General features: G+C 42.2%; 1 protein-coding gene, 1 long non-coding RNA gene and 1 other non-coding gene across 4 annotated transcripts in view; 1 reads left to right on the forward strand and 2 right to left on the reverse strand.

Moving 5' to 3' along the window:
- The window catches only part of LOC132218786 (uncharacterized), a 449,343-nt gene that overhangs the window by 199,025 nt on the left and 222,337 nt on the right, over nt 1–27,981 (forward strand). The window lies entirely within an intron of this gene.
- On the reverse strand, nt 38–27,794 carry HEATR6 (HEAT repeat containing 6). 2 transcript variants are annotated; one of them, XM_059670476.1, is made up of 20 exons: nt 27,522–27,794; nt 25,086–25,193; nt 22,360–22,500; nt 21,775–21,890; nt 20,854–20,968; nt 18,783–18,884; nt 17,502–17,639; nt 14,599–14,900; nt 13,523–13,700; nt 13,024–13,230; nt 12,472–12,571; nt 10,122–10,477; nt 9,017–9,139; nt 8,584–8,670; nt 6,188–6,322; nt 5,105–5,227; nt 4,278–4,402; nt 3,317–3,413; nt 2,059–2,263; nt 38–1,223 (listed from the first exon to the last, which is right to left on the reverse strand). In XM_059670476.1, the coding sequence occupies exons 1-20, from the start codon at nt 27,777–27,779 to the stop codon at nt 682–684; spliced, it is 3,558 nt and encodes a 1,185-aa protein (XP_059526459.1). In that variant the 5' UTR covers nt 27,780–27,794; the 3' UTR covers nt 38–681. The 2 variants fall into 2 exon arrangements, with proteins under 2 accessions (XP_059526459.1, XP_059526460.1); XM_059670477.1 differs by lacking the exons at nt 21,775–21,890; nt 27,522–27,794.
- On the reverse strand, nt 10,831–10,934 carry LOC132219418 (U6 spliceosomal RNA). Its single transcript, XR_009449433.1, has one exon. It is a non-coding gene; the product is annotated as a U6 spliceosomal RNA (small nuclear RNA).

Here is a 27,981-nt window from a genome sequence, read left to right on the forward strand (position 1 = left end):
CAGCTTTCTATAAATGCAACTTGATAAAAACAGGAGATTATAGACACGCCATTTTTCAATGGTTTATTACAAAAGGAAGGCAATTCCCACAAACAAAATTTCTAAATCCTTTTGCTGTCTTTTGTTGTTGTTAAACTTCTGAGATGTAACACCCTTCACAACCCCACAATCTGCCCAGCCCACACTACAACCCAACTCCTTGGCTCCTGGTTGCATGGGACAGAGGTTCCAACATCCTGGACCATGGCCAATGCACCCTCTAAAGTGGCTGAGCCCTGTTAGAAAACATTAAATTTTTTTTTAAATTTGATTTTATAGAGAAAGGAAATGAGGGAGAGGGAGAGAAGGAGGGAGGAAGGGAGGGAAGGACAGACAGAGAAACATTGATTTGTTGTTCCAATTTATGCATTCATTGGTTGCTTCTTGTATGTGCCCTAATCAAGGACTGAACCTGCAATGTTGGTTTAAGGGGACGATGCTCTAACCAACTGAGCTACTTGGCCAGGGCTAGAAAAATTTAACCAGCTGCTAACGCATTCTAAATAAATAGTGGATGGATTACTTTCACCCCTAAGATTAAATCCTGAATATCTGATGCTCCAGCTCAGTCTTCCTCTTACCACTTGATCCCTGAAAAGTATGGTAGAATATTCACCGATTCGTTCATCCTAGGAGTGCTACTTATGATCCAGATGAGTCAAAATAAACAGTCAGGATATTGTCTAAAAAGGCCACGATGGCCCTTTTGGCTGTGTCGCCAGCCAGTGCCTGGACACTGCTGATGTGCTCCAGGGCCGTTCTGACCATCTGGTCTCTTTCCTGTGGGCTGTGGGGTGCTCCAGTGTCATCTCCCTCTGCTCCTGATTTTAAAAGCTGTAGGAAATAGGACTGGACCATGTCCCCATTCAATTCAAGGGTTTCTTCGATGCAAGGAAGGTCTGAGGCACTGGCCAAGCTCAAGAGGTGAACCAGCGCCTGACAGATTTGGGTCCGTAAGCTGGCACAGTACTTGAATTCCAGGAAGTCTGTGGTGTCTTCACTCTTCTGTAAGGCAGTGACCAATGCATTCCAGATCTGAGCGTATTGGTCCACAGACCCATAGTGGTCTCTCTTGCCTGGGATGGAAAGGGCGGTGGCAGATCTGATGCGCACTTTGAAATTCTTGCATGATGTCACCACCGATGTCAGGGCATGGTAGGCCTGGGAGGTCCACGGAGCTGTTCCTAGAAGAATCCAGTCATTAAAGGGAATGAAGATTTAGAAATCAACAGGGGGAGAAGGGGAGGGGCATGCAGAAGGAAACATCTACATTAGTGCTCAAGTTGTCAGTTTGTTTTATTTCTTAAAGAATTACTGCCACATTTTTGGGTACTTAAAAAAAGATCTTTAATTGGCCCTAGCTGGCTTTTTCTCAGTGGTTAGAGTGTTGGCTTGGGGACTGAAGGGTCGTGAGTTCAATTCCAGTCACGAGCATGTACCTGGGTTGCAGGCTTGGTCCCCGGCCCCGGTGGGGATGCATGTGGGAGGCAACCAATTGATGTCTCTCACATCAATGTTTCTCTTTCTGTCTTTCTCCCTCCCTTCCATTCTCTCTAAATCAATGGTGGGAAAATATCCTTGGGTGAGGATTAATATAAAAAATATATATTTATACATATATATTTTTTAATTGATTTTTAGAGAGAGGGAAAGGGGAGGGTGAGGGAAACATCAACGGGCTGCCTTCTCACACCCCCTACTGGGGATCAAGGCTGCAGCTTGTGCTTGTGCCCTAACCAGGAATTGAACAGGCAACCTTTCAGTGCACAGGATGATGCTGAAACAGGTGAGCCACACCGGTCAGGCTGTAAACATCATTTTAAATGGCAACAAAATATCCCAATGAATATATATACTATGGTTGATCTCAGACAATTCCCCTAACTTGGGTGTTCAGTATGTTTCCATTTTTTTCTAATACTGTGATAAATAATATTGTGATGAACATCTTTAATAACAATATAGATGGTGTGTGCTGGCCAAAGAGGCCCTCCACCAGAGAGCTGAGAACTGTCTTACCTAATGGAAGAGCAGGATTTTTAAATACATTTCCCATAGCATAACAAGCATTCCATCGGACTTTCATGGCAGCCTCGATCAGAACAGTAGAGATCAAGGCCTGGATAGACTCCTCGATGATTTCAGCAAATTGGGGTTTTTCTATATGAGATGGTTGTAGAAAATGAAGCAAATTTCCAAGGGCCCGGACTGCATTACTTTTTACCTAGAATAAACGTAAAAGCATTAGAAGGCTGTTTTGCCAAAAGATATGGCAGAAAGTATAATGTCAGCTTTAAAACACACAGGAGGCCCTAGACGTCTTGAAGCCAGAGAGCTAATGAAAAACGCAGCCCGTAAAGGTGCGAGTTCTCAAAATTCCGCAAGGTCTGGCATGGCTCACACTCTGAGCCACCAGAAAGATGAGGTTCTACAGAGGTTCCTCACCCTGACATTTTTAGTGTCAGACTGGACTTCAGAGATATCCATCTCCCTCGAGTTAGAGATGGCAGGGAGCCCGGGGGCAAGAGGACACTGCTGGTTTGCAGCAGAGCTGGTGGGGGGGACGCTGGGTTTCATAATCCCAGTCCATGCTTTTCTACTAGAGAAAAATAATTTCTTCTTTGTAGCATACTAGAATCATCTGGGGAGCTTTCTTTTTTAAAACCAATTCCCAGATCCTGACACTAGAAATTCGGATTGAGTTAGTCTGAGGTAGGGCTTCCCAGGTTTTCAGAACCACTGTACTAAAGTAAGTACAGTACTTGATATGGGTCAGGTACTGTGTTAGGTGCTTTAAGATGAGATATCGCAGAGTCCAATGAGATATATGGAACAACTTCCATGTTAGAAATGAGGAAACTGACCTTCACAGAAGTTAAGTAATGCACCAAAGGTCACCCGCCACTAAAGGGCAAGCCAGGATTTGAACCACGTCTGCCTGATCCTAAAGCCCAGGATTATGCTTTTTAAACTTATTAGAGTAACAGCGGATATTAAAAACCAAGGCTGCTCACCTTTCTGACTTGTCCAGTCTACTTAAAGATTTTTTGAAAAAACTGGACTTGTATTAAAACATGGACGTATCATGGAGTAGCATTACAAATGGCACTGATGTTTTTTATGAGATAAGAGATAAGAAACAAACTGTACAAGTACAGGGCACTTTATACCCTGAACACATACTAACTCTCCTTGAAACAGGGATCTACCTGGTGGAATGAAGCTATAATACACTAAGCATCTACCTGACAAACACTAGATTTTGTTGTGCGTCTACCTTGTCTTTATCCTTGGAAGCTTCTATAGCTGATCGCAACATCTTCAAGAGCAGGAGGCCAGAGAACTCTTCCTGGAAACTGGGGTCTGGTGTTTCCCTGTTCCCCCCAAAGCAGGCAAAACATGTTAAAAGGTGAAACCCATTAAAATGTAGATACATTGAAATATACTCACTTAGTATAACTACAAAAACTTTAGGAAAACAGCTTAACAAATCTGTCCTGCTTATACGGAGAACTTATAGTTTATACCTTTTGACCTAGAAGGTCCACATTTAGGAATGTAACCAATAGAAATAATTTAAATGGAGATTTCATGCAAAAGCCTAACACAATGTAAATGTCCAATAATAGGGAAATGGTTAAATAATCATTGTATGGTGATGACTGTGCAATAAATAATGATCTATAGAAAGTCAGCAGAAATCAGGAGAATGCTTATATATGTTATATGTTAAAGTTAAGCGACAAAAAGCAGGACACTAAATTTGTATATGATTGTATGAGAAACGAGTTGCCTCTGGGGAGGGATACTAGGAGATTAAGATAAGAGAAAGGCTTCACACTGACTATCCCTTTGTACTGTTTGATATTTTTTAACCTGTGAATATATTACTTAAAAACATGCAAATATGGCCCTAGCCAGTTTGGCTCAGTGGACAAAGCGTCGGCCTGCGGACTGAAGGGTCCAGGTTTGATTCCAGTCAAGGGCATGTATATTGGTTGTGGGCCCATCCCCAGTGGGGGGTGTGCAGGAGGCAGCTGATTGATGTTTCTCTCTCACTGATGTTTCTAACTTTCTATTCTCCCTCCCTTTCTGTAAAAATCTCATTACTTCAAGGAATATAAAACAAACAAGCCAGGAAGACTGACTACATAATATGAGGAAATTGTTGTTAATTCCTTTATAGTAGGGACCTCAGCCTCAGAAGTTACACAGGGGAAATGAGCTGAGTCACCTACATGTTGACAATCAGAGTGTCTGTCAGGTTGCCCAGGGACCAGGCTGCTTTGGCCCGGACATTCAGAGACTTGTCTTGAAGTGACATCAATATTGCATTTGCTGTGTCTGCAACAAATATGACATCCTATAAGATAAACAAAACAAAATGATGTAGTTACGTTAGAAGTTCACACTGCTACCTTGGAAATTCTCAGTTTATTTTCAGATAAAGTAATAAACCTTTACCACAAATTTCTATTTGGAAATCAAAATTCATTTACTTCATCCATTTACTATTCTTTGTATATATTACAATGTGGACACTCATTAAAATCCCAGGGGAAGGTTGCCCATGATTTTGGTATGTGCCACACACACCTGAGAAGCCTAAGCACAAATATCTTATTCCCTGGCCTGCGAGAGTTACCTATGAATTCTGTGCTTGGATAGATCTCCACCTTGAGAAATGATGTTGACAATGAATGCATTTCCAAAACACATCCTATTTACTTAGTGAGAACCACAAGTAAGAGAAATTTATTTCCTTCTTAGTAAAAACTCTATCAGCCTTCTAAATTATTACTACCACATGGTAATGCCTCATTTCATGTTTTTCAATTATTCATTAGACATTTACTGGGCATCTAGGGTCCTGGGCAGTATGCTAAGTAATTAAAAATAAATGAACTATAGGTATTCCCAGATTTTAGTGGCAAGTAAGGAAACCAGATTACAAAGCAGTTTAATCTCCTTTACTGTCCAACTTAAGAGCTCTACATCCACCAACAAAAAGGGACTGATATGGACTATAAAAGAGGCGCTGAAGAGCTACACAGGCTCATCTGACCTGTCTGAGACAGGGAAAAAGCACGTAGACTCCGAGGGCCCGTGAGGCTGCAGCTTTCACTAAACGGTTCTTGCTGTCGTTCAGCCCAAGCAGCACCGTGATGCACAGGATCTGCCAGTCACTCTGCAGTGAGAAAGGTTGGCACAGGAAAGCGAGGATGAAATACCATGAATGGGTCTTTGACAAGTGAATGTGGTATGTCATGTCTGTGTTTGAGTTCGCATTCAGGAGTTAAATGCAACTGAGACCTTGAGGCTACCTTGGTAGAGAGCAAAGGTTCGCTTCAGATCCAGTTAATATCTGAGCACCGACTGGGCACAGGGCACACACAGCATCTGTGCTCATTTAACCTGTACAGCTGTGTGAATTAGGTCATTTTATTCTCCTACTTCATTAAAGCTGCCTTCTTTATAAAGCTGATTTAGCCCTAGCCAGTTTGGCCAGTGGACAGTGTTGGCCTGTGGACTTAAGGGTCCTGAGTTCGATTTTGGTCAAGGGCACATGTTCGGGTTGTGGGCTCGATCCCCAATGAGGAGCATGCAGGAGGCAGCTGATCAATGATTCTCTCTCATCATTGATGTTTCTCTCTCTCTCCCTCTCCCTTCCTCTCTGAAATCAATAAAAAAAATATATTTTTTCAAAAGCTAATTTATATAAGTAAAAACAGATGCAAATGCCATTGAGAACTAGAGGAAAGGAGTGGTTTGAATACCATATGGGTTGGGCACCAGCTAAGTATTTCACATACTTCTTGCTATTACTCACATAATTCCCATTTTAGGTATAGACGATAAAGGCAGTTTTAGAGAAGTTAAGATAATCAAAGAGCCAGAAAATGGAAGGGCTAGAATTTAAACCCAGGTCTTTCTAACTTCTGGATCTGAAATCTCTGCACGGGGAGGAAAAACTTTCCCGAGACATTAAGGTTTTAAGTTTTCCCATTGCCCTCACCCCACACTCAGGTAGAATAAGCACGTTTCCTCAGAGATGATGTGGAAAACTGGTTCAAAATGAGAAAGAATCAAAATCAAACTGGAGCTGTGATGGCACCACTGGAGGCCGAGAACCCACTCCTGACGTTACCCGCAGGCTGCTGAAGGCTTCTGGCAGGATGGAGGACAGGGCGTCGCAGGCGCTGGCCTGCAGTGTCGGGTGCTCTGCGTTCTGCAGGGCTCTGGGTAAAGGGCCGCTCAGCATCATGGTCCAGAAGAGCACCACCTGGAACAGGGCACAGTTACAACCAGACTCCTCATGGGCACAGAGATCAGGGTCCCGGAGTGGCCTCTGGGCCGTGAGCCAGAGGCAGAGCTGGGGATGAGTCCTTCAGCCATGGCTTCCTGTCTCTGCAACCTTGGACGAGTCACTAAACCTAAGCTCTGGTTCCTCCTCAGTGAAGCAGGGCAAAGACATCTACCTGGCAGAGTTTGTGTGATAAGAAAATGATACTGTGCCCCTACCTGGTTTGGCTCAGTGGATAGAGCATCGGCCTGTGGACTAAAGGGTCCCGGGTTCTATTCTGATCGAGGGCACGTACCTGGGTTGCGGCCTTGGTCCCCAGTAGGGGGCGTGCAGGAGGCAGCCCATCACTGTGTCTCTCTCATCATTGATGTTTCTATTTCTCTCTCCCTCTCCCTTCCTCTCTGAAGTCAATAAAAATATTTTTTTTAAAAAAGAAAAGAAAATATGATACCATGTACAAAGTTCCTAGCATAGTACTCGGTGCATGGTGGACCCTGAAATTGAGCAGTAGGCTCTGTTTAAGCATTTTGCAGAATCATCTCATTTCAAAGTCCCTCAAGGGAGGCATCGGAAGAGTACCTTCCCAATTTCCTTCCCATGCTTTATAAAAACCCTGGCTTTCACTTTGCACACCTGTCTGGAGTTTTGGTGTCTCATTTTCTGCCACACAGATTTAGTCCTAAGTGTTGCCATGTATCCCGGGCACCAGTTCTGTCCTCCCCCACAATCCTAGCTCCTGGAAACCCAGTCTGGGCCTTCCCCAGCCCACACCAGGAGAATGTGGACAGCCGTGGTTGCCAATCTCCAAGATGGCCCACAGTGATCCTCGCCGCCTACTGTATAAGAGGTAGTCCCCTCCCACACTGACTGGGGCTGACCTGTGTAACCAATAGGATGGTGTGGTAATGACACTGAAACTTCTGAAGCTGGGTCATAAAAACCCTTCAGTGCCCCCCACCTCCCCCCTCTTTCTCTCTCTCTGATTCACTTGCTGTGGGGAAGCCAGCTTCTAAGTCAAGAGAACACTCAAGCAGCCCTCTGGAGAGGTCCTGGTGGGGAGGAAGCGAGGCCTGCTCCCAATAGCCAGCACTAACTTGCTAGGCATGTGAGTGAGTCTCCTTGGAAGATCCTCCCAGCCTGTCAAGCTCAGCTGACTGCACCCCTGCCATCATCCTGATTAACAACCTCATGAGAGTCCTGAGCCACAACCACCCAGCTAAGCTGCTCTCAATTCCTGACCCAGAGAAAGTATGCGAGGGAATAAATGTATACTGTTTTAAGCCAAGTTCAGGATAATTTCTTATTCAACAATAGATAACACAGAAAGTATATCCCATTTTTAAAGATGAAACAATACTTGAATGTGAACAGCTTAAGAGTCTTGCCCAGTCACTTGACAGACAAGGGAAGTTTAGATTCCAACCCAGGTCTCTCTGATAGCAAAACTCAACTCATCTCCCTGCACATGGTGACATTTCAGCTTTAGCAGCAGACGAAGGAAGGGACTCGGGCTAGACATTCTTAATTCCCTGCAAGGATGCTGGAAACTGTGAAGGAAAAAGGATAAACGGGATGAGGAGGGCAGAGGGAGAAGACTGTTGCACTGACTTTGCTTTTGGCACTTAAGTAGGAGCCTTTTTTCGGTGAGGTCACGTGTTCCTTCTCCAAAGGAGAACTGGCACAGTGTGGGGGTAACAGACACAACCTAACATCTCAAAAATTTAACCGGAGTCAGGAAGGGGGTTGCGGCAGTGAGGGATTAGCACTCATTGAGCACTGCTATTTGTCAGCATCTTCACCTTTCATCCCATCTTCCAACAGCCCTAGGAGTTAAGGATTTTTCTTCCTCTTTAAAATGAGAAACTATATTCACAAGCACATAATTAGGTGGTGCTCCCTAGATTTGATCTCTTGTCTTCTGATTCTAAATTCTAGGCTCTCCTCACCATTCTAGTCTGCCTCTTGGGCAGGCTGAGTAACCAAACTAGATTTTGTGCAAAAGAAATCATTGGTTTTTGCATAGCTAATAATTGGTTACACATAATCCTACCACACCCTGGGCTGCAAATAAACTGAAATGCAAATAAAACCTATTTATCCTAGTATCTCATTATCCAAGATAATAAACCATAAGTTTTGACATCGGAAAAAACCATCCACTCCACTTTATAATTGAACCTAAAAAATACACTGACCGAAGCACTAAGAAAAGAGGAATCTATGAATTGACATCTACTTACCAAAGTGACGGGCACTCTCTGTTCAGGTGCTAGGGTAGAATCTGGTTTGTATTGTTGTATTAAGCCTGTACCCAGTTCTTCCAGAAGCTGTGAAGATAAAAGAAACAGGTTATCAAAGCAGAGTATTAGAACTGTGGAGGTAAAAGACTACTTCCATGTGAAGATTACCTCAAACCAAGGGGAAAAATAATTTCCAACTGATTCTTTCTTTTATATGTAACTTCTATGTCAGAGGCACTCTCACCAGCTATATACTGTATTGTTAATCTCTTCCCAAATCAATTCTTTGGGTTTATATAGAGAGCTGAAAATAGAGGAATGTATGACTTTCCTACCAGAAAACCCTTTAAGAAACCTCTGATGAACAGGCAACAGAAGGAAGAATATAAAAGGAAGAAAAGAAAAAGAGCCTGTGGCTTTTAATGAAAATCACCTTTGCTCCATGAAGCTGGATAGAAGGATCTGCTTCCCCCATGCACTTGCAAATCACCTCTGCAAGCTCCATCAAGTAGACCTGAGCCACTGAAAAGTAGCCCTTTGCCAGATGAGCCAACACCTGCAAAGAGAACAGAGCATGAACTCCAAGCCCTGAATGCAGGGCTGCAATACCCAGAAAAGTATTTCAATATTTCAGAAACCACTCACACTTAACAAAGTGTTGAAATATGATGTTGAATGAAAGGCAGAACAACCATAATCTTTATTTTATGGCTAAAATCAATGAGCTATATCATATAATTTTATAGTGCTTTATAATTTACAAAATATGTTTCATTAAGGTTATCAACATTATTGCATTTAAGGAAGCCTGGGTATAATTTTTTGAGGTAGATCTTAATTTAACATTTCAGCTGAAGAAACCAAGGCTAAAAAAGTTAAAGGTTAAAGAGGTTAATGAACATGTTTAATATTAAGCAGATAAAGACCCCAGAACCAAACCTGTCTTAGATCATACTTGAGTACAGAGTTGTTTTCTTCCTTTGAGGGAAAAATTATATTTTGTTGTCTCTATGCAGATGGAAGATAAAATATTAACCACAAAGCGAGTTTGGCTCAGTGGATAGAATGTCAGCCTGTGGACTGAAGTGTCCCGAGTTAGATTCCGGTCAAGGGCACATGGCCGGGTTGCGGGCTTGATCCAGTAGGAGGTGTGCAGGAGGCAGCCCATCAATGATTCTCATCATTGATGTTTCTATCTCTCCCTCTCTGAAATCAATAAAAATATGTTTTTAAAAAATATTACACAATATCTTTCAGAATTACATATAATTATTATACCTGTCATATAATACCTGAGGTGAGTAAAATGGCTTGCAATGAAAATGAGTGAACCTGACATTTTACAACCAAAGCCACCAACAATCATAACAAAATAAGGACCAATAAACAAGGCACTCACATCTACAATACAACTCCCACTGACACTGCTGACATATGGCTCAGCATTACATATTTTCACAGACTCACTCCTCACTCGCACCCTATGAAGGAAGAATAATTAACTTCCGTTCCCGAGACGAGGAAATGACACCTCCTACCTGTAAGGCCTCCAGTCGCATGGGGGATGGCATGTAGGTGCTTCCTGCTGCACAGCCAGCATCGCTACCTGAACAGGAGTCCTCCTTGGGCAGCACAACAGTGGAAATGCAAAGTCGAATGAGCCAGCAGGGCTCTGAAGACCCGGCTGGGGAGCTAATTGGTGCTTCTTCCAGAAAGGGCCCTGCGGGGGCTTTCTTCCACCAATCAGGGGGGCTGAGGTGAGGAGTTGCTGAATCGCTATTGCTGAGTCCAGAAGAACAGGGCTGTTGTAGAAGCAGCTGAACTTCAGGTAAAGGTGCGTGAGTGGATACTATGGCTCCCAAGAGTGTGAGACTTGACACACGGACATTAACATCTGTCAAAGGAAACAGTAAGACTCTATCACCATGGGAACAGCTGTTAGAAGGACCACAGTTATTCCTGCAAGCAACTAAGAATTATGGCCTCCTTGTTTAATCTGAATCTAATTAAACCAGACCTATTTACTAGCTTATAGGAAATACAGGGGCCAGAAATAGAAGTTAACACTATGAAGAAACTATCAGATAAATGGAGAATATGAGATATCCTATAGGGCAATTGGCTTGGACTTTTCCTAAACTCAGTATCATGAAAGAAAGAAAAAAGGGTTGAGGGCTATTCTGGATTTAAAAAGGCTAAAGTGACATAAAAACTAAATGCAATATATAAACCTTGAATGAACAGAGGTGTTTTGTTTTGTTTTTTACAAATCTGCGTGTCATCCTTGCGTAGGGGCCATGCTAATCTCTGTATTGTTCCAACTTTAGTCTATGTGCCACAGAAGCGAGCACAGAGGTGTTTTTTTTTAAAGCTATAGAAGACTTTTGGGGACACATGGGGAAATTTAAATGTGGATAGGATGGTAGACAATATTATGGAATCAATATAAATTTCTTAGGTGGAAACTGGTTTTGTGTTTTTTAAGTTATCTTTATTCTTAAGATATGCATGCTGACGTATTTAGGGTAAAATATCGTATCTATAATTTACTTTCAAATGGCTCAAGGAAAAAAGTCAATATAAATATATACACATACATGAAAATACACATATATACACATGTTTATATATACATACACACACACATACATATGTAAAAAGAGACAGAAAGCAAATATGACAAAAATTAACAATGTTAAATCTAGGTAGAGATACAGATGTTCAGGAACAAAATGTACTATTCTTTCAAATTTGAAAATTTTTGTGGATTTGAAAATTTTATTAATAAAAAGTTGATGGAGGACAGAGTCAGACACTTGAAAGGGACCTCTGAGACATGGTGTACAGATGTAGTGGAATAAGCAGAGGACGGAGCCACAAGACCTGGGTTGTTTTAATCTTACTTCTGTCACTAATGTGATGAGACACCTTAGGGCAAGATTTATCTTTTGGGGTCCCATTTTACACATTGGTAAAAGGAGTGAACTGGACTCAGTTTACACACGTCACTATTTCAGTTAAGCCTTATAAGTCTAATGAGATAAGTATAATGCTTCCTGTTAGGAGGAAATTAGAGTTCAGAGAGGGCAGAAGTGGGAGTCCGACTGACTCCAGGTCCAGGACCCCTCCCACGATGTCACAGAAAAAATCCACACCTCCATCAAGTTCTGTAATTTTGAATAAAAAACTGAACTTTTTAGAATGTGGTCAGATCATAAAGCTTGCAAACAAAAGAAAAACAAATGTTTTAAAGGCAAGTGTTTACAGTACATATACAGGGGTTGGCAAAAGTAGATTTACAGTTGTTCATATGGAAAATAATACAATAATTAATAAATAATACAAGATGTTTCACGTACTCACAACGGTAACCCTAGTTTTGCCTACCCCTGCATATTATGTGTGGAAGAAGTCAGGAAATACCAAGAAACAAGACTGTAGTTAGTGGGGATTTGAGGTTCTGGAATTTTATCTGATCTTCAGAGGAAATAAAGTTGAAGAAGTTAGGTTTTATATTCCAATTTTTCTTTTTAAAAAGATGATGTCTGTCTATCTGACTGTCCATCCATCCTCTACTTATGACTAAAGGATATAAACTATTACATATAGGAGGGGATCCCTTGCACTTGGCTCAGTCTAAAGGGATACCCTGATTATTGCACTGAAGTAGCAAAGAGGCATTCAACTTTACAATCAATTTTCCAGTTCACTTCCATCCAGTCGTACTTCAGAGGTCAAAAGTGGAGTTCTAGCAATTTGATTCTCCTGAACACTTGGGGAGGGTAAGTAGAGATATCTTAGAGCTGTACAATTGCTGTGAATATTTTTAAACTAATAATCTAGATTTGACAGATATAAAGAAGCAAATAATTTTAAATTCCCACCAACCTTTGTGGCGGACATAAGGCTTTATTTGGTTCCAGACTTTGGTCAGCAGGCTGAGCTTCAGACGGTTATAAGGCGAATTTGATACTAAATTTGCAAGGCACTGCAAAGCACAAGAATAGCTGCTTAACAGACCCGATTAAGCCATAACATAAAAACAAAATTTTACAGCATTTAATTTAAAAAGAAGTCTTCACATTTATTTGAAAATCACTCATTTTCTTTTCTGTCTTTGGGGGTGGGAGGGAGATAGCACTTGTTTTCTCATTGGTACAACTTAAAACTAAATATAAAGGAGTGTTCTTTGTTTATTTTGTTTGCTTGTTTTTAGTAAATCATGTATTTGGACATACAGGGTAGTAGGTAAGATCAAATAAGTAGGTACAAATAGGATATCTTCAAATAAAATGACTACTTAGTTATATTCTTAAGTCAAGTTACTTTTCAGCATTGCAAAACATTATACACATATGTAATACTCTTTGTAATACTTTAAGCAAAAAAACAATTAAAAAAAATTATACAAAATTGAAACAGATGACTTGGCACATTTACCTTAATGATCTGAGTAAGGGTCTGTGAGGATGACTCAGCCACCAACGCTAACAAAAGGCATCTGTGCAGCTCTCTGATACTGGACGCGATCATGACAGAGAAGGGAGTGAAAGCCCTTCTGTGGTCACTGGTATCTTCAGCAACAGAAAGAAACTGCTTTGAGCCTTCCAAGATGGCAGACAAAGCTTGCAGAGCGCAGGCACGCGTCTGAAATTTCAGGATGATTCACATCAGTTAGTTAAAAATCAGGAGTCAGATCCCCTTCTTCCGATATACAATTTTCATTTACAAAATGTTTAGGATAATTTTAATTGGAATAAAGGCAATGGGATTATCTACCAGGTCCTAAAAGTAGCCATGAGCTAGGCCCTCGCACCCCACACCTGGGTTGGTATTAGTAAGAGCTGTGTTCATGTAAGATTGGACAGGGCAGAGAAAACAACAAAGACTTGTAAAGTTTTTCTTCCTAGCATAACACTGAGAATCTAAGTGCTCTTACCTTTGGGGAAGGATCTTTTAATGTAAGAGTCATCAAGGAAACAGACTGTGGGCTTCCAAGCTCAGGTGTATCAGAAACAAAGGCTGACCAGTAGCCATAAAGAACTTTTTTTTCTATTGATTTTATAGTAGAAAGAAAACAAGCTAATGCTCCTTGGCGAACTTTGGCTTGGTAAGACCTTTGACAACCAAGAGAAAAAAGGAAAAAAGTCTTTTAATAGTTCTTAAAAATATAAGCATGAAATAAAATTTATTTCAGCCAACTCAAATGATACATTGAGAAATTCAACATTCTAAGTCCTAAAGATGCTAATACAATATTAAAAAATTATTTTTCAAAATACAATGAAAACGTGTTAAAGCAATTTGTTTATAACACATTAATAAAATTGACAATTACAAAACACAACTAGATAGAGAATAAAAGGGCAGCATTTAAAAATATATATTTTTTATTTATTTTTTTTTACAGAGAGGAAGGGAGAGGGATAGAGAGAAACATCGATCAGCTGCCTGCTGCACATCCCCTATTGGGGATGTGCCCGCAACCAAAGGTACATGAAAAGAGCAGCATTTTGATGTTAGGAAACTGCAGAGTATCCATTCATCCAACAAACATGTCCTAAGTATCCTCACAGATGTGCCAGACATTGTGCTGAGGTTGGCAGACATAAACCAGCCCCCTGGCACTGGCCGGCTTATTAATGGCAGTGACAGAGTTGAAGAGAGAACTACAACACATTATGATTTCCACTAAGGTACAGATAAGTAAAAAGGTCACCTAAGCCAGAATGGGGGAGGGGAAGCTCAGAAAAGGCTTCTCAGAGGACATGACTGCTGAGTAATGGTTAACAAGACAAAAAGACAAAAAAAAAAAAGTGAAAGAAAGAATATTCCAGGCAGAGAAACTTCATGCGCAAAGGCAAATCAAGAGAATGGGCAAAATGCAGAGGAATGCAAAGTCCCATAAAAATTAGAATATTTAAGCTGAATCACATGCAGCAGTCAGTGTTTTAAGCAAAGTTATAAAAACTTACATGCAATTTAGAATATAAAAATATAACAAAATACTACTACCTCATTTTACTCTGCATGCCTCCTTCAGTATCAGAATAGTCTGACTCACTACTGCTGACCCTTTTCCAACTGGAAGAACTGAAGGGCGAGGAGACTCCATCTTTTCCTGCAGCTCCACTTCCATCTAACCGCAACCTCTGGACAGCCAAGGAGGAGGGAGACTGGGTGCTCCCTTCCTGCAAGTTCCCTCTGCCCATGCCAGTAACTGGGGCTGCTTCTTTTTCACCACTGGACTCTTCCTCCTCCTCTTCCTCTCCTGGCTGGATTTTCCTTGGTTTTATTTTTGATCTTTTCTTTCTATTCTGATAAGAACAAATGAAAACATATATATATGATAGTGATTTCAAAACAGCTTCTGAGTCACTATTCCTTTCTCATTTGTTAATTACCAAATACGTCCCCAACATATAGTTAAAAGAAGTAAAAAAAAGTGGCACTTACTTAACACCCCATGTGTCAGTCACTATGCTAAGTGCTTACACGTACTCTATGGGATTATAAGAAGCAAGGTATGAAAAATGTGAGACAGCAAAACTTGTGGCCTGGGTTACCAGGTATATTCCACCTCTGTGACCCTGGGCAAATCATTGAGCCCCTGTGAGCCTGACCTTCATCACGTAAGTATAAGGCTAATAGCACCTACCTTGCACAGTTGTTGTGAAAGCATTCAGCCTTCTCAACTGGGCTCTGCAAGAGAATCAAGGTCTATAGAAAATGACGAGTGACTATTTTCTCAGTTCTCCCAAACAAGATCCATAGTTAGTACCACTCTAGGTGTGTGGGAGAGACATTCATCCATTAGGTATAATGCATGTTTTAGAGCATTGGGGCTTTGTAGGTATAGATATTAAGTAAAAGCCGGTTACTTTTCTCCAATTGCTTTTTGACATCCCCAAATCTTTGGAATCCCTGCCCTCCTCTGCATTCTCAAAATCCATGACCTTGGGGAAGAAGGTCCTCATCACTCCTATCTTAGATTATTAATGTGGCTCCAGTCTCATACCCTTTTACTTGCTACCAGTTATTTTTCTAAAATGCAAATCTTATCTCACTCTGCTCTATAAGATTCTTTGAATCTCTACCCCCTATATGATAAAAGTCCAAATTCCTTAGCATGCTATATGATTTGGCCTCTGCTACATACTTGCCTGACCCTTCCCTTCTGCACACCCGGCACTCTACACCTACTGGTTAACAATGGGCTATATGCACTCTCATTTTCTACATTTTTGCATTTTTTGTTCCTTCAAAATAAAAATGTTCCTTTTCTGTACTAATGCTCATTCTGGAGTCTCAGTTTAGCCACATCTTTTAAAAAGTCTCTGACTCCGCAATTTGTTTGGATGTCCTGAATGTGTGCCCAAAGTACTCTGTGAATATGCTGATGAAAGAAATCCCAATACTGCATTGCAGTTATTTATCCATCTTCGCCTTTCCCTTCAAACTCCTAAAAACAGTCTACTATGTGTACTGGTTAATAATGCGGATTTTTTTCAATAGATGGAGTTACATATATGTTGATAAATATGTGATTTGATATGCATGCTACTTTATTATATTGACAAGCTTCAAAACTTCATATGTCAAATTTTCTGAAGGTGTTAACATCATAGAGATTTCTATGCTTAAAAATGTCGAATTTCATGCCAAAAAAAGGGCATTTGTGGGAAGTTTTAATTCATTATTTTGAAGAAAAGTGCTTCTGAAAGTTATTATATACTTCGGGAAGCTTATGGTGAACATGCTCCATCTCAATATACTTGTGAACACTGGTTTAAACGCTTTAAAAGTGAGGATTTCGATGTGAAAGACAAAGAACATCCAGGTCAACCAAAAAAAGTCTGAAGACCAATTACAAGCATTATTGGATGAAGATGCGTGTCGAACTCAAAAACAGCTTGCAGAAAGCTTAAACATTGCTCAGCAAAGAATTTCCGATCATTTACAAGCAATGGGGAAGATTTTAAAGGAAGAAAAATGGGTGCCACATCAACTGAACGAAAGACATATGGAAAACCAAAAAGTCATCAGTAAAATGTTGCTTCAATGGCACAAAAGAAAGTCTTCGGCATTGAATTGTGACTGGCGATGAAAAGTGGATTTATTTTGAGAATCCCAAATGCACAAAATCATGGGTTGATCCAGGTCAACCATCAACATTGACTGCAAAGCCAAATCACTTTGGAAAGAAGACAATGCTCTGCGTTTGGCGGGATCAGGAAGGTGTGGTATTATGAGCTTCTAAAATCAGATGAAACCGTTACTACTGATCACTACTGACAACAAATAACCAATTCGAACCACGCTTTGATTGTAAAACCACCAGAATGGGCCAGAAGACACTTTTGCTTCATGATGACGCACCATCACACACTTCAAAACCAGTTAAAGACACGTTAAAAGATCTTTCCTGGGAAGTATTAACCCACCCGCTGACTGGTAACTAATGGTCTAGAGAGGAAAAATTACAGTCCAAAGGCCAAATCCAGCCTCGAACACACAGCCTGTTTATATAAATAAAGTTTTATTGGAATACGCCACACCCATTCATTAACATAGTGGCTGCTTTTGCACTAGGACATCAGTTGCAAATATATACCAGCAAGCCCTTCACGAAAAAAGTTTGTTGACTCTTGAGCATTTGAGGGATGAGGATGCTGGGCTCTGGGTGTAAAGTGAATGCTCATTTTTATTGCTGTTAGACTTACTAGATATCTTACAAGTATAAGATGCTCTAAATGGTATTTTCAGCAGTGTGTTGAATTTAAATGTATTATTTTTAAATCCCTAAACTGAACCAAATTCAAATGAGCCTTTGGCACAATAGTGATGCAAATCATAGAAAACACATAGCAAGCAATAAAAACAATCTGCAACTTAAATCTAAATCGACAGAAATGTACCATAGTTGGTCGAGAAGCACTGGATTCTGGTAGTTGCAATTTGACAGGTGGTCGTCCATCATACTGAGGAAGTGGAGTCGGGTATAACACCGTGGGCATCTCTATGTTTATTCCGGGGAGTCCATGAAACATGGATTTCTAATGATGACGATTAAGAAAGCACATGCAAAAAACCATAAAGAACCAGAATCATTCATTATGTTCTGGATCACAAAGACAACAAATTAATGCTTAGAGGCTTATTAAGGAAATAAAAATGGGACTGAGGATAGCTTATAAGACTTAATGAAGAGTTTAATCACATCCAGCTAGATCTGATTTGATCAGATCAGATTAGACCTGATTTTAGTTTATTCATTTACTTACTATTTTATTTATTAACTTATAAAATTTATCCAGGTTTATGTAATTATTTTATCTAAATATAAATTTTTAATTTAGCTTACCCATGTCCACACATAGATATCTGTCTGCCTATCTCTGGGAGTAGGGGAGAGGCACAGGGAAAACATTAAAATTTCAGTCACGATAAAGCTAAGTTATCATACATGGCTTTCATGTGAGGCTAGCACAAAGCTTCTTACTATTTTCTGACCGTACTGATGACAGTTGGGTCCCCAGAGAGGCTGACCTGACTTTCCCACTGACTGGCAGGCTCAGAAGCCAAAGGATGTCCTGGCAGCCTACTGACACACATCATTTTTTCTTTTTCTTTAACATTTTTCATTGATTTCAGAGAGGAAGGGAGAGAGAGAGAAACGTCAATAATAAGAATCACTGATTGGCTGCCTCCTGCACACTCCCTACTGGGGATTGAGTCGCAACTGGGGCATGTGCCCTTGACTGGAATTGAACCCGGACCCTTCAGTCCACAGGCCAACGCTCTATCCACTGAGCCAAACCAGCTAGGGCCTGACACACATCTTGATTGGCCTATCTACTATAGGGGGGGCGAGAGGCAAGGAGAAGACCTGGTTCTTCTTTCAAATACAGTTTCAAGATCATCTAAAATTAAATTATTTCCAGATCATACAAAGTCCCTTCCTAAGTTAAGAAAGATAAAATTTTAGAATTTTGAGACATGTACTAAATAAAGCAAGGTTTATTGTTTTCAGTTCTTAATTTTAAGTAAGTTTGAATATGAACATTTTGTTCTTCTCTCTTAAAACATAATACCCCAAAACTAGCCTTGGTGTGATAACATGGTCCTTATGCCTGGAGTTTAAATAGGAAAGATATTAACCATAATCAGGATGTGGGTTTAAACAGACAATGCCTTACCTTGAGCACAGCTAGAAGAGCTCCAAGTTCATCAGTCTGTGTCAATTTCATTTTCCCACCATTTAGAAGAGACTGTATACCTTTTAATGCATTTTGTAACAACTATGGGGAAAAAAGAAGACCAAGTTTAAAGGTAAGTGAAATTTGGTTGCCCAGGGATCAACTTTCTAGCACCACTTATGATGGAAGAGAAAATGTCTTTAGATGATGAAACAACCTTTAAACAGGGACGGGAGGGGGGATGGACACAAAAATACCCCATGAAGATCTAGGGAAGATATCTGGTGAACTACTAGTTATTTTCTAGAACAGAGTGTTTTCATCGAATAAGAGTGGTCTTATAGACATGTTTCCAAATCAGCATGTACAAATGGCAAGAAAAAAAAGGAGACATTCAGTGGGAAGAATGTGAGAGGAATGAAAGAGTGGCAGCAGAGATAAGAAGCAGGGAATCCTATCTAATAAAAGAGAAAAATGGTAATTGGCATACGACGATACCCTTTTCATTGGCTAATCAGGGCTATATGCAAATTAACTGCCAACTATGATTGGCGGTTAACTGCCAACTATGATTGGCGGTTAACTGCCAACTATGATTGGCGGTTAACTGCCAACTATGATTGGCGGTTAACTGCCAACAAGATGGCGGTTAATTTGCATATGTAGGCACAATGCAGGGAGGCGAAAGGGAAAGCAGGAAGAAGCCCCCTGCCACTGACAGTGATCGGAAACCCACGGAGGAGCTAAGAGCTGGGGGGCAGGGCAAAGGCGGCCCTGAGGCTGCCTTTGCCCTGCCCCCCAGCCATGATCGGAGAATCAGGCGCCTTTGCCGCCCTGGCCAGTGATAGCAGGAAGTAGGGGTGGAGCCAGCGATGGGAGCGGGGCACGGTCGAAGCTGGCAGTCCCGGGAGCTAGGGGTCCCTTGCCTGGGCCTAAAGCGGAGCCCACGATCGTGGGGCCGCTGCAGCTGCGGGTCCCCGCTGCCCGGGCCGGACGCCTAGGCCAGAGGCGTTAGGCCTGGGCAGGGGCGGAGCCTGTAACCGCGGGGAGCTGGGGGTCCCCTGCCCAGGCCTGACACCTCTGCCGGAGGCCTCACGCCTGGTCAAGGGGCCGATCCAGTGATTGGTGATCGGAGGGTGATGAGGGTCAACTCCTCTGGCCGAGGCATCAGGCCTGGGTGGGGGGCGGAGCCGGGCATTGGGGGGATATGATGGTCCCCTTGCCCAGGCCTGAAGCCTGGGTCAGAGGCGTCAGGCTTGGGCGGGGGGTGGAGCAAGCGATCAGAGGGAGATGGGGGTCCCCTGCCCAGGCATGATTCCTGGGCCAGAGGCCTCAGGCCTGGGCGGGGCCAGAGCCAGTGATCGGGGGGGGGGGGGGGAGATGGGGGTCCCCTGTCCAAGCCTGACACCTCTGGCGGAGGCGTCAGGCCTGGGCAAGGGGCCGATCAGGTGAACAGAGGGTGATGGGGATCTATGCCTCTGGCGGAGGCGTCAGGCCTGGGCAAGGGGCTGATCCTGCGATTGGAGGGTGATGGGGGTCAACGCCTGAGGGCTCCCAGTATGTGAGAGGGGGCAGGCTGGGCTGAGGGACACTCCCCTCTCCACACACACCCAGTGCATGAATTTCGTGCACCGGGCCCCTAGTGATTATATAAAAAGCTAATTCTCCCCTCCACCCCGTTTTGCCCTTCTAAAAAAAGATCAATAAACCTGTCCTCAGGTGAGAATTAAATTAAAAATAACTAAATAAAAACAAATAAAAAAGTCACTAGTCTGAAACTATATTGCTTTTATAGTCAGGAGGGGGGAAAATAGTGTTCTTTAAAAGCCTAGAATTGCAAAACAAAAACAACAGCAAAACAAAACAAACAAAAACAGTTTCTTGTAATTTAAACTTGAAAGATATGATTTCAGTCTTTTTAGGTTATCAACATTCCACTTATGCCTAGATCTCTAGACAAAACTAATATACTAGTAGCAACCAAACTACAATCCTTGGTAATGGCTTTGGTTCCACGGCTGCTTCTAGTCTCATCTGTTGCATTCACAAGATTAGTGATAGTCCCACCTACCATGCAAAACGTGATATCATCCATATCAGGTGATTTTGGAGACTGTAAAATGGTCAAGAAAGCTTGGAAGCAGATATTCTGGTAGGGCTCCTCCAAGTACGGCTGTCCTGGCACACTAAAACACACAGAGAAAGCAAGTCAGTCTCCTTTGAAATGGGTCTTGTAAAGAATAGAATTAAAAGTAGCAATAATATAGACTGACGGAGTTGGAATGTGCTCTTGAATGAAACTGTATTATGGAAGACTGTGCACTTGCGTACAGGCTCAAGACTGAAATGAATTGGAAGAAGGGAGAAAGGTTTCCATAGGGAAAAGTCACAGAAGTTTGTAGCGGAAGAAGTATGGAGAAAGAAATCTTATTTAATTCTGCAAGGGGAATCATGCCGACAGATCCTGTCAAGTCAGAATCACACAGCTGAACATGCCTTCCTAGTCCCTGGACAACACTGCAATGTAGAGACAAAATATCCTAATCAGTTCAAGTTTGTGCTGCTCACTTTCTACTGCATAAATCTAGAACTGGGCAGCTGGGATTGGTTTCATTTTCTTACAAGAAATTGGCCTTCACAGACAAATCTCACCAAAGCTTAAATTCATATGAATAGATCCTTCTAAAACACTGAGTAAGATTAGAATTTATACCAGTAGAAAACAAAAACTTGACATACTGCACATATATTGCTTTTACTATATTTTAGCAATAAGGTCCTAGTCTATTTTCCTTCATTTCTTTACAAGCTTTCTTTACAAACAATATGAGAGTTAAAAATAAGCAATATATTATTAGCAAAGAACATGGGAAATGCAAAATAGGTTGATTTTCTAAGTTGGCTCTGGCTTCAGACAGATTGAACCACCTACAAGGAGCCCACAAGAGGCCCTATGTTATTACAACTGGGAAGTCTGATGGGACCCACGTACCTGAGACATAAGTTTGCCATACAATGCACTGCAGCTCTCCTAACTTCAGGGTCAGACTGAGCCAAGTCACTCAACTTCATCAAGAGTCCACTCTTGCCTAATAAGTCTGGGAGATACTAAAACAGAACAGCAGCCAGTGTTGGTCAAAGAATAGCTTCTGAAAAATATTACTCTTTAGACAGATTTCATTTTTTTAAATTAAAGGGCAGTTAAATACCAAGAGACTAGCTGCTAGATAAATCTTTTCGATGGGGACGCAAAGATATGCCCAAAGACATCAGTAAGAATCATCACTCCCAGCCTAGGTAGTTGCTGGGGTATTTAGTCTTGGCTACGTAATGATAATAAATAATAATGGTTAACATTTACCAAGTACCAAGCACTTTACAAGTATTCTCACTTCATCCCTGAGGAACTATTTACACAAGAGGAAATGAGCCTCGGAGTGGTTGAGTAAGGGTTGCTAAGGCACATCTAATTAATGGCAGGACAGAAACCTGAAAAAAGGCCTGTTAGTTCAGGACCTGTCCTCATAACCCTTCAAAAAACCAAAATAAAAAACAAACAGAACACAGTTTAAAATACCTTTTGACATCTTGAGCCATTGCCGTAAACCAAAGCTGCCAGGGCTTGAAGAATTTTCACATGTGTCCAGGAGCTGCACTGTTGAATTGCAGAAATTGTATACGCCAACAGAAAATCCAGGTTTCGCTCATCAACTATCACCTATAGATAGAAAAAAAAATACATATGATCTACTTCAAAAATTTTTTTAATTTGTTTCAGACACATATGCTTACCTGAATTAAACTATGTAAGAAAGGGAGTGTGTGTGTCCATCTTGTTTGTGTCAAAAAGATCAGCTCTATAGGCCTTGAAAGTTTGATCAAGACAGGGCCTTCTCATTGCCTCAGTCTTGTTTACTTCTTCCCCTTTACTCCCTCTACTCAAAGCAGAATCTGGCAAAGTCCTTGTAACTTTTCCTTGAACTAACCAGACATTGGCAGCTGTAAATATACAGATATGTAAGGCTCAATCCATTGAAACTTCTTCATTCAACTAAATTGCCTTATACATAGTAAGTAAATGCTCAACAAAAACATTGTGAATAAATGTTTACTAAATTGCTAAAAGGTCTCCATAACCCTGTCCTCCAGTTGTTTATAATCTTGTTGGGACAAAGGCTAAACCAAATACCAACTCACAGACAACTGAGATAAACTATCATCAAATGCTAGAGAGTTGATTAAGGGCTGTAGAGGCCATAGGTGATTAGAAATGATTCCAACTGCAGGTGTGACAAAGATGATATACCTAAGAACAGTAAACATTCAGAAGCTATCACATCAACCTGAAAAATTCTAAACTTGAAAACAGCCTTATTCCATTTATGAAGTCACATGCAGCAGACACTGTTGGTAACCTACCACCATTTACCTCCTCTTTTTAAGATTTTGTTTGGGTGCCCTCCTCTTCTACATGAGACCTGAGGGTAAAGCCTAATTAATCTAAGACAGTGGCTCTCTACCAGGGTCACTTTTGTCCACTAGGGAACATTTGGCAATGTTTGTATACATTTATGATTTGTCACAACTGGAGGGATGCTACATGCATCTAGTGGGTAGAGGCCAAGGATTCTACCAAACATCCTATAATGCACAGGACAGAATTATCCAATCCAAAATCAATAGTGCTGAGGGCGAGAAACGTGATGTTAGGTTTCAACTTCACATTGTAATCACCTAGGGCAGCGGTCGCCAACCGGTGGTCCGAGGATAACTGGTGGTCCGTGAGGTCCGAAAGGTTGGCGACCGCTGATCTAGGGAGCTTAAGCCCTCCAGGTGATTCTAATGGGCAGTCAAGGTTGAAACTCCCGATTTAAGCCACTTACGGCCATACCATTCCCTGATCCAGGGGTCCTCAAACTACGGCCCGCGGGCCACATGCAAATACAAATACTGTATTTGTTCCCGTTTTGTTTTTTTACTTCAAAATAAGGTATGTGCAGTGTGCATAGGAATTTGTTCATAGTTTTTTTTTAAACTATAGTCCGGCCCTCCAACGGTCTGAGGGACAGTGAACTGGCCCCCTGTTTAAAAAGTTTGAGGACCCCTACCCTGATCAAACTGCTGCAGAGAGGTTTTCATATGACCTACATCTCCCCAGCCAAATATCAAGGGAGGTCTACTGGAGCACGTGTGGGCCAAATTTCCTCATTCTTAAAAAAAAAAAAGACATAAAATAAACACTTCTTTTGCTTCTGCTGGGTGTTCTTTATTTTGCATTGATGCCTGGAATTGAAGCAGTCATCAGTCTTCTTATGGCTGTGAGAGATGCTGGCTAAGGATAACCCATATACTGCAGGTGGCAAAATTGAAAGATACCAGTAATCCTCTTATTTTTAAGTACCCCTAGAGCTACCTCCCTTGGGGCATAATTAAAAAAGAATTGTTTAGCTACCCTGGGTTGGCTTTTCTGTTTCTTGAAGCCACAGCACCCTAAATTAATGTTTTGTGTGAACTACATTCCTACATTCATATACTCATGTAGTATCTTATAGTAATAGCTTTAATAGTTTAACCATTTGTAAAAAAAATAATAAATTTGTTTAGCAAGTTGGAAACGGTTCTAGAGAGAAGGGAGCTATAGTATAGATCTTGATATAAAAAAGGGTGTTTTTATCTAGCATCCTCTTACCTCTAAGCTACTTCTCATGTTTAAAAAATACTAAAAGTAGACCACAAAAATGGCAGTTTTTAGAAAGAGGGAAAAAAATATAGATAGGAGAGGTGTAGAGGACTATTCCAATTTATTATTAGATATATCTTGGTCAAATACACCTTCATGAAAAATTTTAAGACCTGGGGGCCTGAGTGAAATTGGTTTCTTTAGAAACTTCTAGAATTGTATAGCATATCTGGAGAAACTCCTAGAATTGTACAGGATTTTTTTAAAAAAAATCAGTTATATTTGTTTAATGTCATTCTTAGCAGGCATTTCCTTTCTCTTTCAGTGGTTCTCAACCTTCCTAATGCCGCAACCCTGTAATACAGTTCCTCATGTTGTGGTGACCCCCAACCATGAAATTATTTTCATTGCTACTTCATAACTGTAATTATGCTACTGTTATGAATCGTAATGTAAATATCTGATATGCTATATGTGTTTTCCGATGGTCACGACCCACAGGTTGAGAACCGCTGCTAGCTTCTCAAAAGACCAGCCTATCATATCAAACACAGATGCAGTGTTTCAAAGGTACTTATTCTCAAAGCGCACAATCTGAATTCTAAAGTTTCATGAATGATTACCTGTAATGTGTTAAGTAAATGGTGGGTAAGCTGAGACACTTTGCTGACAAGATGATTCTGATTAAGAGGCACCAGTCGGCAAGCTTGGACAAGAAGAGTACTGACATCCTACCAAAAACAAAAACAAAAAAAGACAATGAAAGGTGGTACAGTCCCGTGAAGAACCCCCTCTGCAAAAGGCAAAATAAAAGTGAATGGTTTACACTCAAAATTGAGGCAGAAAGTAGGAAATGACAGCACAAAAATAGAATGTGCTGGAAATAATTAATATGGTTTTTGTCAGGTTAAAGATTCCAGAATCTACATAAGTAGAGGCAGTATAATTAATAGCCAAAGAAAGGCTTCCATAATATAAAAGCACACACTGAAGTAAAACATACCAAAAAGTAGCAAACCAGATTTTCTTTTTTTAAAATATTTTTATTGATTTCAGAGAGAAAAGGAGAGGGAGGGAGGAAGAGAGGGAAAGAGAAAGAGAGAAATATCAATGATGAGAGAGAATCATTGGGCTGCCTTCTGCACTCCCCCCAATGGGGATTGAGCTCACAACCTGGGCATGTGCCCTGACCAGGAATCGAACTGTGACCTCCTGGTTGATAGGTTGATGCTCAACCTCTGAGCCATGCCAGTTGGGCAGCAAACCAGATTTTCATTGCCACTGGGAAAATCAGAAATGACGCCTGCATGAATTTAATGTAAAATTAGGGAATTCTAAAAAAACAAAAATTGCAGCATTCATTCATTGATGTTTATTGAATAAAAAGGCTCTGAGCACCGACTATGTGCCAGGTCTTTGTGCTCCAAACATAAACAAACATATTTATGAGCCCTAAAAAGCTTACCATCTAATGAGGGAGATGAAATACAAATACTTAAAGTGACCTAAGCGCTGAAAGAATGAAGTACAAACTCTGGGATAATGGTAATTAGGGAGGCTTTGTGGAAGTGAGTTTTCAGCAGAATGTGGAATGATTTGAAGGATGAGTACAAACCTGTAGACAGACAAGGCCTGACAGACATTGGAAGCAAAGGGAATGGAGTGCAAAGACTTGGAAATACTCGTGGGAGCGAAATACCAACAGGTGCTTGCGGAACAGTAAGTTGTAAAAGACTGCACACAGGGCACAGGAAGAGGAGTTACAGAACAGGAAACTGGAAAGGCACCTATTTTTGGTACAAAAATATCCAATCATACAAATAAGACAAAAGTCCCCAGCTACTCCCTTAATTCCACTCTGCTCCCTAGAAACACGAACTCTTATTTTTTTGTGAACTCTTTGTATCATTAAACGTACATACACTCTTAAATCTCCCCGCCCTGGTCTCATACGGTATGAACTGGTCTGTAATTTGCCTTGAGCATTTACTAATATATATTGAAGATCTTCCCAAATCAACAGTTGTGCTTCTCCAGTCGGATTTTCTTCCGCTACAGAAAAGATCACTCTGTCGGTGAAGCAAAGAATGGTCTGTAGGAGGGCTGGATGGAGGCAGGCGATAAGTTAGAGGAGACAAGTGGGGTAGTCCAGGAAGAGTCAGTCCCCTGGCCCGAGGGCCTAGGCATTGGCATTTGGTATGGAGAGGAGGGGTGGACAGAGGAATATGAGGAGATAGACTGTATAGAATCCAGGTTGGATAGGCTCCGGAAGGAAGGGAAGGGGAAGAACCGGTTTGCACCTGTGGGACTTGGCAGACTGTGCATGTGCTTGTGTGTGTGTGTTTAGGGGATGGTAGGTGGACTCACTGTTAGGAACTGTCAAGTCCGAGGTGCCTGTGAGCGCCAGTGTGTTGGGTCAGTGTTCGGGGAATGCAGTGAGCGGTACCCAAGGCCTGACGTGTGAATAACATCACTCACAGTACTTCCAAAGGGGTGGCAGAGGGAGGCAGAGCTGGCGTGAAGGACCGGAAAAGGCAGGGACTTGTGACAGACGGAGGTTCCAATCCCAGCTCTGCCTTGGCCAGCAATGACACTGGATCTTCATGAGCCTCCGTGTTTTTACCAGTGAAACAGACATAATAATACCCACGCTCTCAAGTCCCTGGAACCGCACACGGAAAAGCACAGGACGTGGCCCCTGCACCGTGCACTCAATAAATAACTAGCAGCAGGGAATTTTATATACAGAGTATTCTGGACGCAGGGAGCGGAGCGGGAAGGGGAAAGCAGAGATGACACCTGCGTCGGGGATCAGAGCAGAAGTCACCCAGTCGGGCTTGGAAAGATGCAAGTGTGGCCAGCACTGCCGGGTCTCCCAGGCAGAGGGAAGGGGCACTAGCCTGGAACGAAGGAATGCGAAGTGGGAGGGGCTGGGGGGTAAGAAGAGCCCGGAGAAGCAGCCGGGAGCTGCGGGGTAGGGTCCCCGAGGGGTGGGGTCCCCGAGGGGTGGGGCTGGGGCCGCAGACGCCCGGCGTCCGCCCCGCCGGCACCCCGCCTACCTCCGGGGCCACGCCGCCGCCCGCGCTGTAGTTCTCGGAGATGAGCTGGTCCAGGAGCAGGTGGATCTCGGTGCGGGCGGCGCTGCTGTCATCCGGGCGCAGGGCGCGCAGCCGGGCCGACAGGCGGCGGAAGCCAGCGCCCTGCTCTCGGGGCAGCTCCCGCGGCGCCTCTCGCGGCGGCCCGCCCAAAGGGGAGCAGGCCACTTGCACGGTCGCCATGTTTCCGACGTAGAACGTGGGGAAGTACTTCCGGGGCATCCCGGGCCCCGCGCTCCACTTCCGGGCACGCCTTATTCGGAGCAGACCCCGAAGCCTTAGGGTTCCGGGGCTGGCGGGAACAGTTCCCGAGGCTGGAGCTAAATACCTGCCGTATTTAGCTCGGAGACTTCCCCCCGCTCACCTCTCCCTGGGCCCTGACGGAAGGTGGAGACTGTGTTTGTTCTCCCAGAAAGTTTGCTCC

The sequence above is a fragment of the Myotis daubentonii genome, chromosome 16 (assembly GCF_963259705.1).
Source record: "Myotis daubentonii chromosome 16, mMyoDau2.1, whole genome shotgun sequence".
Lineage (NCBI taxonomy): Eukaryota > Metazoa > Chordata > Mammalia > Chiroptera > Vespertilionidae > Myotis > Myotis daubentonii.

What these genes read in the sequence shown, in the direction of transcription:
- HEATR6 (XM_059670476.1), bottom strand. Translation starts at nt 27,779, where the DNA reads ATGCCCCGGAAGTACTTCCCCACGTTCTACGTCGGAAACATGGCGACC. An exon ending in TGCGACTGGAGGCCTTACAG is followed by an intron (nt 9,140 to 10,121) that starts GTAGGAGGTGTC and finishes TTCTCTTTGCAG; the next exon opens with GTGTTGGCTCATCTGGCAAA. An exon ending in AGAGAGTGCCCGTCACTTTG is followed by an intron (nt 6,323 to 8,583) that starts GTAAGTAGATGT and finishes GCCCTGTTCCAG; the next exon opens with GTGGTGCTCTTCTGGACCAT.